Genomic DNA, 12,161 nt, shown 5'->3' on the forward strand with positions numbered 1-12,161 from the left:
AGAACACTCTGAAAATGGGAATTCTAGACAGGAAACAACCTGGGCCAACTAACACCTCCCAACTAACCTCCAGGCAGGAAGAAGCCAGGTTTTGAAGCTGCAAGGTCATTAAATGCTAATTAAGGTAACTAATTGCAGCATTCATACTTACCGCACCGAGACTATTCATTGCCATTCAACCTGTTCAACCAAGGATTCCACAAGGTAGAAAGCGGCCAGACTTGCAAGCAGCAAGGCTATTCAGTGCTGTTCATTCTGGTCAACCAAGATTTCCCCTAGATAGAAAACCCCCAGGCTTTGAAGCCACAAGGCTACTCCGTCCCATTCAACCTGGCTAACGAAGGATGCCGCTATGTAGAAAGCGTCCAGGCTTTTAAGCTGCAAGACTATTCAGTGCAATTCAAGCTGGCCAAACAATGATTCCCCTACAAAGGAAGTAGCCAGGTTTCAAAGTGGCTCTTTGATTGAGGGTGCTATTCTAGCTCGCCAAACAAGGATTCCCCTAGCTATAACACAGCCAGGCATTGAAGCTGCAAGGCTATTCAGTGCAATTCAACCAGACCAACAAGGGATTAACCTTGGTAGAAGACGCGATTTGAAGCAGCGATACTACTCTGCACTATTGAAGCTGACTAACCAAAGATTCCCCTAGGTAGCAAGCAGCCAGGCTTTGAAGCAGCATTTCAGTGTAATTCTAGCAGCCCCCCAAAAAAACATTTCCCTAGAACACAAGTACCCAGCCTTCCAAGCAGCAAGCCTATTCCATTGTATTCCAGCTCACCAAACAAGGATTCCCAAAAGAAGAAAACGGCCAGGCTTTGAGGCTGCAAGGCTATTCACTGCTATTCTACCTGACCAACAAATAATTCCCATAAGCCACAGCAACGTGTGGCCGGGCACAGCTAGTTGTTTTATATGGTTGTGCACACACATTTTATGCTCAACCTGCCCAATTTCTGTAGCATCTACTTGTACAAGCTACTAGCTCTTAATCAAAAAGACTTTTTTCTGCAACTACATATGTTCAATCTGCTGTGAATGAATATTTGAACTAAAGGCCCTTGTCGGTGATATCACTGATGTAATACTTTACATGCTTTTGTTGTTTTGAAAATGAACAAATACATATCTTTTACTCTTCTATTATTGAAAACAATTAACTGTTTTTCCTCTGTTTCTGTTTTCTGATAAATCCTTGATAGCCTTTTCAAGAAAATAAAAGACAACTTAGGAGAAGAGACAGAATCTTTAAAGTATTGGTACATACAAAAAGATAAATAATGTTATTTAGTTTCATTATAGTTTTTTAACCTGTCACTTCGCAATGAAACTGGTAACGCTTCCTAATCAAGGGACATTGATATATATATAAAAAATCTTTTCCTTTTTCATTTTTCTTTTCCTTAAGACGAACAACCACGTATCCTTATACAGACACTCAGATGTACAGCCAAAACACTGGGGGGAATTACTTCGATACCCAAGGAAGTTCTGCACAGGTGACAACTGTGGTCTCTTCTCATAGTATGGTGGGCACTGGAGGCATTCAGATGGGTGTCACTGGAGGACAACTCATCAGCAGCACTGGAGGTACCTACCTGATTGGCAATTCAATGGAAAACTCTGGCCATTCAGTGACTCACACAACCCGAGCCTCCCCAGCTACAGTAAGTAGTTCAGATTGTTATGTATCTTTATATAGCTAGATGCTTGGTCCTCATTATATCTTTCTGTTGTGTTTGTTTTCAGTAACAGAATCATAGGTTTGCTCAATATAGACAGAGTCCACCTACCACTGTTGCCATGCAACTTCTGTTTATTTCATTGTGACTTGCACAAGGACGAGGAATTGAATAACAGCTACATAGCAACAACTCATGGTGAATTTTGCTCCAAATAATTCAGATCCATTGTGTGTAAACAAAAAATCCAAAAAAGTTTTTTTCCTTTATTATTACTCATTTTAACTGGAATTGACATGAACATAAAGCATTTTTTTAAATATGGTATTCCCTTTAATCATAAAAATAATTGTGAAATTTTGTTAGATTTGATAGTATCATGATATATGTCATTTGATTCCATTTCTGGACTTTGTAGCTGGTATTTGTATGTCAGCCTGTTCTGGTGAAAGTGTGCCAACCCTTGGGTTTAATGTGGTTTGCTTGCCCTCTTTGGTGGGTTTTTCATCTCTTAAAGGTGTCAGGTCAGTGAAGTTGTACACTGAACATGGTTCTTTCACAATCAGCTGTCCAGTAGCATTTCTGAAAGTGTTCTCACTACCCACTAACCAGTGCTTTAACAAAGTCTTTCTCAAAGCATACCAATGGGATTTGCTTATGTATTCCCCTCAGATCACTAAGTAGGCACAAGGGATAGACGTTGGCAGATTTCAGTCTTGTGGGTTTTGCTTTGTTTTTTGACGGAATTACAAGACTCCCACCAATGAAAGCCAGGTACAAAATACTGATGGGAATTGGACACAAAATGATAGCTTCTTCATACATTAGGATGATCTGAATATAAAAGTGGAAATTTACAGCTAAATTATTGCTACAAATGGATTGTAACAAAGGACTCTAAATCTGGGCAAATGCATGGCAGAAAGATTGCATTAAAACTAAATAATATACAGTATCTGCTTTGCAGTCAAAGAATATTGAGCCTGAGAGAAGAAATTAATAGTCGTTGTAGAGGCTTGTTTCACAGCTATTCAAAATCATGAGTTTTAAAATGTGTAGGGATATCCTCCAAACCTCCAGTGAACCCATTCTACCATTTCTCCACTCCTCTCTCAAAAAACCCTATTGAGTTGCAAGTATTTACTTCTTCTAATAAGAGCCGTGGAAAAAAGAATTCTCATGAGCACATTTCAAATGATCTTTCCCTGTTCACAATGCTCTCCCAGACTTCCACTGCCTTCAGAAACTATCCGTCTTCACCTGTGATTTCTCTTAAGCATATACTTTGCATTATTTCAAATTTAATGTTGAGCAAGTAGAACAGGTATTAGGAATTACTTGTGTGCTATGGAGAATTTTGCAGGAATAGCATTTAGCAGATAGTGAGTGTGTAAAATAGTGTAGTTGGGAAAAACCTTAGGTCAAACTGCACACTTGACAGCTGTTGAACTTTGCTATTACTTGCTGGGAGCAAAGGCGTACATTATTAGTTACACGTAAAAGTGCCCTTATTAATTCACAGAGCTTCAATGTAGAAATTTGTTGAACTTGAAAGGGTGAGCTACTCAGTGTGGAGGTGGGTCAGAATAGAAACCTTTCGCCAGAAATAGTGAAGAGAGACAGCAAGGTCTGCACTGAGAATGTTGATAGTGATTTGGCTTTTGAGCTGGGCAGCAAAGGCAGACCAACACAACCAGCTAGGATTAAACCATAATATTGAGTTGACTCTAATGTACTATAGATGTAAATTAAACATCACTATTTCAGATTTGGATGACACATTAAATTGTGTTTAATTTTAACTAGAGCAAAGGCTTTTGGGTTTATAGCTCAGTCAGAGATGGCAAGGAGATCTTGAAAATTCTTTATCTTGTCCAGTTCTTTCATCATTGCCCTTCCAAGCCCTAGACTTTTTCTGATTTCTTGACTGTATTCTCCATTTTGATTAATGATTGAGCCAAGATATGTTTGCGCTGTCATTTTATTTCTGTAGTTGGCCATATAATGTGTTCCCCAGAGTCATAGAGCACCCGATTTTTGACTTAAATTTTCATTTGATTTCTTAGATTTTGTTTAGAAGGATATTTGTTCCTTTTGTTCCTTTTTCCTTTTTGATGTCTTTCTATTTCTCAACATAGTTTTCCTTGTCCCTGCACAAAAGTTGTTGATAATGTAATAGCATCCAGGGTGCTATTACTGTCACCTTTTACTTTTGCTTCTTATTGATTCTGGGTTGTCCCCATAATCTCTAATAAATAAATTCAAAATTACTAAGCTTCTGTGCCACAATATGCTCCTATTCTTATTTTTGCAGAGAGAATGGAGCTTCTCCACCTTTGCTTCCAATTATGTAATCTATTTGATTTTTATATTGGCTATTAGCTGCTGCCCATGTATACAGCCAGCTTGAAGAATGTGTTGGTGATGAATAAACTGTTGACCATGCAAAATTCAAGAAGTCACTGTCCTAATTAATTTCTTGATCCTAAACCAAATTTTCGTGCCATTTTTGTTTCTACCATCTTTTTTTTTCTTTTTTTTGCATTCTGATCATCAATGAATAACAAGAAGTCCTATTTTAGTTTTTAATTTTGTTTCCTCTTGGCTTCCGCCATAAAATTTTACCATTTCTTCTTCAGCCCCTGTAGTTGGAGCATAACTTGTATTGTGGTTATAATGATGATGAAATAAAAATAGTGGCTTAAAATTAAGTTTTAGATTTGTTTTTATAGTGTCACTTTGCACTAAATAATTGCTTTCCTTCTTGATTTTTTAAAAAAAATCATTATGGATGAGCATGACAACAATCTTATCTGTATTAAGAACTATATTCTGTTTACTTCTCTTTCTTTTTACCAGAAGTAAAGATATTTGTTTATTATTTCTGCAACCTCTACAGATAAATAAGTTTGAATTATGATAATTGAAGTAGAATATGATAAATCAATAATTGATACCAGCCATCTTTTATCTATGTTTTGAAGATTATTTTCTACTCAAGTTTGTTTGGTTGCCATGTCTCTTATTTCTATTATCTAATCTATGGGCCCATGTCAGGATAAAGACAGGATATAAATAAATGCATAAATCAATATCATTGTTCTTGCTGAATTTGCCAAAGATGTAGTCTTCAGGGTACAAAGCATGTGCTGTGCCACTGAACTCTGACCTTTCTCATGTCTCCAGTTCTGGGAAAGGATGAACCAAATGTCAATCTCAGTTCATCTGCTGAAGTGAGCTATGTGACTTCACCTTATTCTCTAATGCAGCTGCTTACAAATAGCTGCTAATAGATGATAGATGAGAATAGATATAGTACAATATAGTAATTTATTGCCAGTATTGTACTATGCTAATAATATAATATTGTATGTAAATTTAATTTGTAAGCCGCTCTGAGTCCCCTTCGGGGTGAGAAGGGTGGCATATAAATGTAGTAAATAAATAAATAAATAGAGGCCAAATATTTAATGGTGTTTCTAATCTTTATACTGAATAATTGTGGCTTAGGAATCCATTTGCTCTCCAGCTTCATTTGTATGTATATGTTAGAAAAAGCAATAACAATTCGTATGTTCTAATTTGAATGTTAAAAAAGTAAGTCATTAATGCATTTATTTAGTTGAGTGTCCTCTAAAATCTTGTTATCCAGATCCCCACCCCCTCCCCATGCCCAGAGGAGTATTCTAAACTGAAGAGAGCTACTTCGAGACAATGTAAAGTCATCATGATAGGTATATCATCATTTTGTCTCAGGAAAATTATTCAAAACCCTCTACTAAAACTATTGACCATTATAGCATTTTATTATTAAGCTGTGGTAAACAAAAATTTTTGTTTACTTGTACACAAACTTCTTTAGAATAGCCGTTTATTAAGGGAGCAATATTTCTGAGAGTCAAAGATAAAATCAGTATAATCGCAATATGTTCTTTGTGAATATCCAATTATCTATATTTTTCATGAGGTTTATCTACCAATAAGAATTAGTTTTGTTCTATCTTGCATGAATCACACATGTTCTGAATACCCTCTTTGGAAATACAGTAGAGTCTCACTTATCCAACATAACAGGCAGGCAGAATGTTGGATAAGTGAAAATGTTGGATAATAAGGAGGGATTAAGGAAAAGCTGTGCGTTGCCGAGAAACAGCTGTTTTTCTAAATTCCACAACTGCCAGCTGGCTCTGCATGCATTCCCATCATGTTGATAGACTCCCTGCTGTTTCTGTCTCTACTGGAAGGCAACTTACTCCAACCTGCAGAGAAATGCAGAGAAAGTTACATTACATGCAACGAGGCTCTCCAAGCACTGGTTGCTTGCCAGAAGGGATTAAACTTTTCCCTCCCTGCAAACATCTGGCACTTGGAGAGGACAGCGGACCTGTTCAAACGCCGGGTGCTTGCTGGGAAGGAAAAATCTGTGCTGGCCGCATCTTGTCGGATAATACAGAATGTCAGATAAGCGGAGGTCAGATAACCAAGACTCTACTGTACTAGAAATAATTGAAAATATTCCAATTGGACTATAAACAATGTCAACTTCAGTTGTTCTTTGTGATAAGAATTGCCACACATTGTACGGATGGCATATAAGGACAATAACTTTCATAATACAATATGATATACCCTTACTGCAACTATGTTACCTTCAAATTTCCATCATTCATCAATTGAAGTAATGACTTCACATACTACAAGAAATCCTGGAAAATTAATAATAATAGTCTTTTCTAAAAATGCTCTTAGAAAATACGTTGTGTTCCTAAATAACATAAAAAGTAATAAAATGCTTTTGTGTAATACCAGAGTATTATCTTTTTGAAGGACTTTCTCTGTTGTCTCTAACTCACACTAATGAGTTTATCTGCTTCTGCACAGTGCATCATTCAAAAGCTTTCAAAAGTAATACATAAGCATTTTGGTATTAGCCGCTCCCACCTCCAGCATATTCACCACCATCATTATCAATCTGTTTTGATCTACATTATAAGAGTCTACACTGCCACGTAATCCAGTTCAAAATAGATAATCAGGATTGTATATGACAGTGTAGAAGGGGCCCGAGAATCTTCTGTAAAAGTAAAAGTCTTCTGTGTATTTTCAGAAAATACACAGAAGTTACCCAATCAATGTTGGTGATTGTGTATTTTCTGAAATGGCTTTTTGGTTTAACTTTGTTTCTGACTCCATTTTTACTCTGCATTTTTGCCTTTGGTGGTTTGCAGAGTGTCTTCTTGACCAGATCAAGGTTTTGTTCTCTGGGTTTTTTGTTTTTTTGCAGTTTTCTCTCACGTTTAGAATTCTTGCATTGCATTTCTACTTTTACAGAAGACTCTCGGACTCCTTCTACACTGCCGTATACAATCCTGATTATCTACTTTGAACTGGATTATGTGACAGTGTAGACTCATATAATCCAGTTCAAAGCAGATTGATAATCTGGATTATATGGCAGTGTAGAAGTGGCCTCAATTAGTCAGCACCCATGGGGATTGGAAGATGCCAGATAATTTAGTTTCTGGTTGCTTGAGAGTTAATATTAAAAATAGGCCTAATAGGCCATAAACTTTGTATTGACTTGATATTAATATTAAAATACATCAATGAAAATGAAATTAAGACAAATATATGCCTCACTTAATGTATTATTTATTGAATTGTATTGCTGGTTGCTTGAGTTCTGGTAAACTAAGAGTCTGCTTTGAAGCATGGTGCCTCCTATGTCATAATATGTTAGAAAGTGGATGCCAAGGGTCCAAATTCTGTCTAGTAACCAGGGATTAGATACACATTTAAATTCTTCTGTGTCCTTACCATCTCTATCTTTGTTCTATGCAGCATACGATCTTTACATGGGCATTTTTATTTTATCATGAATGGATGAAATCAGTAAAGTACTTTGAAAGTGTTATTTTGTTGTTTTTTATATTAATCTAATCAAGATCTTCCCGCTAAAATGGAATTATTTTAGGGAAGCCAACCACATATGTTCCAGTGCCCTAAACTGCTTTGACCTTCAACAGCACTCCCTGCCTGCACAACATATAGCTCACGGTCCATAGATATTGTAAAAATAAATGTGTTATGCTTTATTTTTTGAACTTGTTATTGACATTGAATTTTTGCCAGATTTTGTAAGCGCCCTTGAGTCCCCTTGGGTGAGAAAGGCGGGGTAAAAATGCTGTAAATAAATAAATAAATATAGGTCTCTACAAGGGCCAAGATGTGCAGGTCAGATCTGTTCCCATGTGAACAATATGCAGAATTACCATATTAACTAACATCTAATACTGTACTCACTTTTTTTGACTAAATTATATCAGGCCTGAGAGAGGGATGTGGCTTCCCACCAGCCTTTTCTGGGCACCACCACCTCACATTACATTTGAAAGCATTTTTTTTTTGTAATTTACACCTTAAAATTGAGGTATGCATTGCATTCGATGGTGCATTATACTTGAGCAAATCCGGATATATCACATCTGTGATAGCATGAATCTATGAAATACTGTCAAGGAAAGTAAGCCTCACTTCCCTTTATTAGCCTTTAGACACTAGACTAAGCTGGTTCTCTTCTAGCAAGATTTTGAACCTTCCTGGTGACACATTCTTCCTGTTTCAGGGTTATTTACCGATGCCTGTGTCAATTTGAGTTTTTGTGTATTTTTTAATGTTTGGTATAATTTTATATGTTTAATGCTAGATGCTTTGGAAACTCAAGTAAGAAACTGGTAACAAATACATAAAGTTAATCTTTTCTAGCAAAAACATTATTATGATAAGTTTTAAATATTTTTATAAATTCTGTACTTTTATTAAGTATAGAACATATGATTTGTATGCATGTATTCCCAAGTTTGAACCCTGCCATCTCCAATCAAACTGATCTCTGATGGCAGAGCTCAAAAAGACTTTTGCCTCTTGGAATTTATAGGATTTGGTTGAATAGACTATTTGATATAGTTACACAATACTAATTTGTTTCTTCATAATCTAATCAAGGTGGAATAATCACTAGAAAGTGTCTGTTCAGAAAAATCAAAGCATGCTTGTGGTTTCTTTTCTAAACAAGTAATTAATTTCCGCTGTTATTTCACTCTGATTCAACAAAATAGTCTTTTTTCTCTTATTTCTCTGATAAGCTTGAAGGGGAGCTTTTGTTTCATTTCATATGATTTTCCATGTATAGAATCTTTTACTGTCCCTTTGAATTAATAGGTGCTTAAGATTACATTGGAATGCCTTCTACACCAGAAGGCTAGAAACCAAATAATGAACCTGAGGGCTTAGGATAAACACATGCACACCTGGCATTTGTGTGTATTTCTTTTCCAGCAGCCATTACCAAAAGCACAAAAAGCTTTCTAAACTGTTCAGCATGTGGCTCTTGGGTTGTGAGAATTGTCATGGCAAAAACCTCAAACATAACATAAATTCTGAGTATGTGCTACCTACCACATTCCTTGTAGAAGGTCCTAAATATCATGCAGATGAATGTATCATGATGGTTTTTGAACAATCTAAATAATGTTTTAAGGAGAGCAGTTTGTTTATTGCTTTTTAAACAAGAGTCAAGAGACATGTAAAACAAAATTAAGCCCAACCAACTCTAAAATTAGAGTCCAGTGCTGTTTAGAAATTAATATTACAGAGTTTACTCAGACTTACTCACAGATAAATGAATGTGGGAATGGCACCTCAATCAATTATTTCAAGATATTCATATGACAGCATTTTTGGACTTTATGTGGATTGTATAATGTACTCAAAATTTTTAACTATTTTTGTTATGGTTTAGTAATCATGTCCTGCTTTATTTTTCCTGAATGAGCAGAAGTGGGGTGGGATAGACTTTCTGTGAACACTATCCTCCAGTTTTTGTGGAAGCAATAATAAATGCAGTATTTACAGGTACAAAATATGGGGATCATGCCTTCAGTATATTGTAATTACCTATCTTTGAACTAAAGATTCCTTTTCAACTTGGGAAATCTTTCAGTATTTCTGTAGTCAGTCTTTTATTACTATCTTGTCTTGAGCCCTTTTTTTTAATGACATCTATTATCAGATTGAAATGGCGATTGAGACACTGCAAAAGTCTGATGGTCTGTCCACTCACAGAAGCTCTCTTCTCAACAGCCATGTAAGTTGCCTCTTCTTGATGTAAACTAATCCCTTGCTTGTTCTGCATGCTTAGTCTACCTTCTAAATGCTTATTTTGTTCTGCTTCTTTCTTTTTCTTTTTGATCTTTCTTTCCACTTTCAAATTTCTACACAGTTGAATGCTGTATCTTTTTATCAAGAAAATGTCAGTTTACCAAATTTACTCTTTGATTTTCTCATTCAAATAGCATTGCTTTTGGTTTTAATATATATGTTTCCCAACTCATGCTGTGTACTTTATAGTAACAATTCCAGAATTCGTAATGCTGTTTGACAAATATTTATTTTGTTCTTACTTGACAAAATACATGATGTGACAATTATGACTGAAAATTTTGTGGTTTTAAAGGAAAGAAATTCATCTATACCTATATGAAACCTTCTTCTCTAGATCAACATTATTAAAAAAAAAAAAAAACAGTGGTCTGTGGACTGCTGCTGGTGTGCAAGCTATTGACCGATGGCCCATGGAAAGTTTTCAGAAAGGAAAGTAATAGTTGTATTCAGTGGGCACAAATATGGTGATGTTCTCTGGTATGTTGGGATAATATCCAGTAGGCTTCAACATCAGATAGCATCATTATTATTATTATTATTATTATTATTATTATTATTATTATTATTATTATTATTATTTTATGACACAGCAAACAAGATAGATATGCTGGATTTCGTATCACAAGTTGAACACCTCCCAAGTGTCTAGGACTGTGTGGTGTATTTTCGGATGATGCGTGCAGATCCCAGTAGGGTGGCCTTTTGCAGTTGGCAGATCGTGATTTTGTCAATGTCTATTGTTTCCAAATGTCGGTTGAGATCTTTTGGCACGGCACCCAATGTGCCGATCACCACCGGGACCACCTGTACTGGTTTCTGCCAGAGTCTTTGAAGTTCAATCTTGAGGTCCTGATAGCGGCTGAGTTTTTCCTGTTGTTTTTCGTCAATGCGACTGTCACCTGGGATGGCAACATCAATGATCCAAACCTTTTTCTTTTCCACAACCGTGATGTCTGGTCTGTTGAGTTCCAGAACTTTGTCAGTCTGGATTCGTATGTCCCACAGTATCTTTGCGTGCTCATTCTCCAATACTTTTGCAGGTTTGTGATCCCACCAGTTCTTTCCTGCTGGGAGGTGGTACTTGAGGCATAAGTTCCAATGAATCATTTGGGCCACATAGTTGTGCCTCTATTTGTAGTCTGTCTGTGTGATTTTCTTACAGCAGCTGAGGATGTGATCAATGGTTTCGTCAGCCTCCTTGCAGTTTTCTTGTATTGATTCCTTACAGTTTTCTTGTATTGATTCTTTGTCTGCTGTGCTTTGAGGAGATTCTGATTTTTGACTTCAATCAAAGCAGGTTCTTCACTTTGCTTTATTTAGCTGTTGGAGTTCTTCTGGCAGGTCATTCCACAGTTGTGGAGTGGCCGATGAAAAGATCCTCTGGGTGGTAGTTGTCAGTTGGGTTCTGGCTGGTTGGAGCAGACGCCCCCCCCCCCCCCCGAAGATCGAAGTGTGTAGAGCGGATTGCATGGGAGAAGGCAATCCTTTACGTAACCTGGATCCAAACCATGTAGGGTCAAAGGTCAAAACCAACACCTTTTACTTTGTCCAGAAACTAATTGGCAGCCAGTGGAGTGACTTTAGGATAGGTGTGATGTGCTCACTCCTAGATGTTCCCGTAACTAATCTGGCTGCTGTATTTTGAACCTGAGTTTACAAACTTGGTATAAGGGTGGCCAATGTAAAGCACATTACAGAAGTCCAACCTTGAGGTTACTAGTGCGTGCACTACGATTTTCAGGTCCTCCAACTCTAGGAAGAGGGACAGCTGGTATAACAGCCGAAATAATTGTAAGCACTCCTGGCCGTCGCATCTACCTGGGCTGACATTTGGAGAGACAGATACAGGAGTATTCCCAAGTTGTGAGCGCAGTCTTTCAGGTGGAGTGTAAACCCATCCAGAACTGTTTGACACACCTCTATCCCCAGATGAGAACCCTTGATGGGCAAGCACCTCTGTTTTGTCTGGATTCAGTTTCATTTTTTCCCCTCATCCAGCCCATTACCTGCTCTGGGCATTCATTTAGAGGAGTCACACTATCTTTAGCTGAAGCTGTTTTTGAAGGCATTTGGGTGTCATCAGCATCCTGATAACACCCTGCCTCATGCTTATGGATGATCTCTCCCAGTGGCTTCATGAAAATATCCCCAAGCTCCACTATCTGGGACCTGCCTGAGAGGTATGATCAGAACCAGAGTGGAGTGCCACAGGGTTCCGTCCTGGGACCGGTTCTCTTTAACATCTTTATTAACGAC

The 12,161-nt window shown here is 37.1% G+C and overlaps 1 protein-coding gene across 4 annotated transcripts in view; it reads left to right on the plus strand.

Moving 5' to 3' along the window:
• Window positions 1-12,161, plus strand: part of rfx3 (regulatory factor X3) — a 174,269-nt gene that overhangs the window by 107,979 nt on the left and 54,129 nt on the right. For all 4 annotated transcript variants that reach the window (XM_062971958.1, XM_003216489.4, XM_062971955.1 and 1 more), the window contains 2 exons: window positions 1,409-1,667; window positions 9,754-9,828. In XM_062971958.1, the coding sequence (XP_062828028.1) occupies window positions 1,409-1,667; window positions 9,754-9,828 (334 nt within the window). The remainder of the gene's footprint in view (window positions 1-1,408; window positions 1,668-9,753; window positions 9,829-12,161) is intronic.

Source organism: Anolis carolinensis, chromosome 2, assembly GCF_035594765.1.
Source record: "Anolis carolinensis isolate JA03-04 chromosome 2, rAnoCar3.1.pri, whole genome shotgun sequence".
NCBI lineage: Eukaryota > Metazoa > Chordata > Lepidosauria > Squamata > Dactyloidae > Anolis > Anolis carolinensis.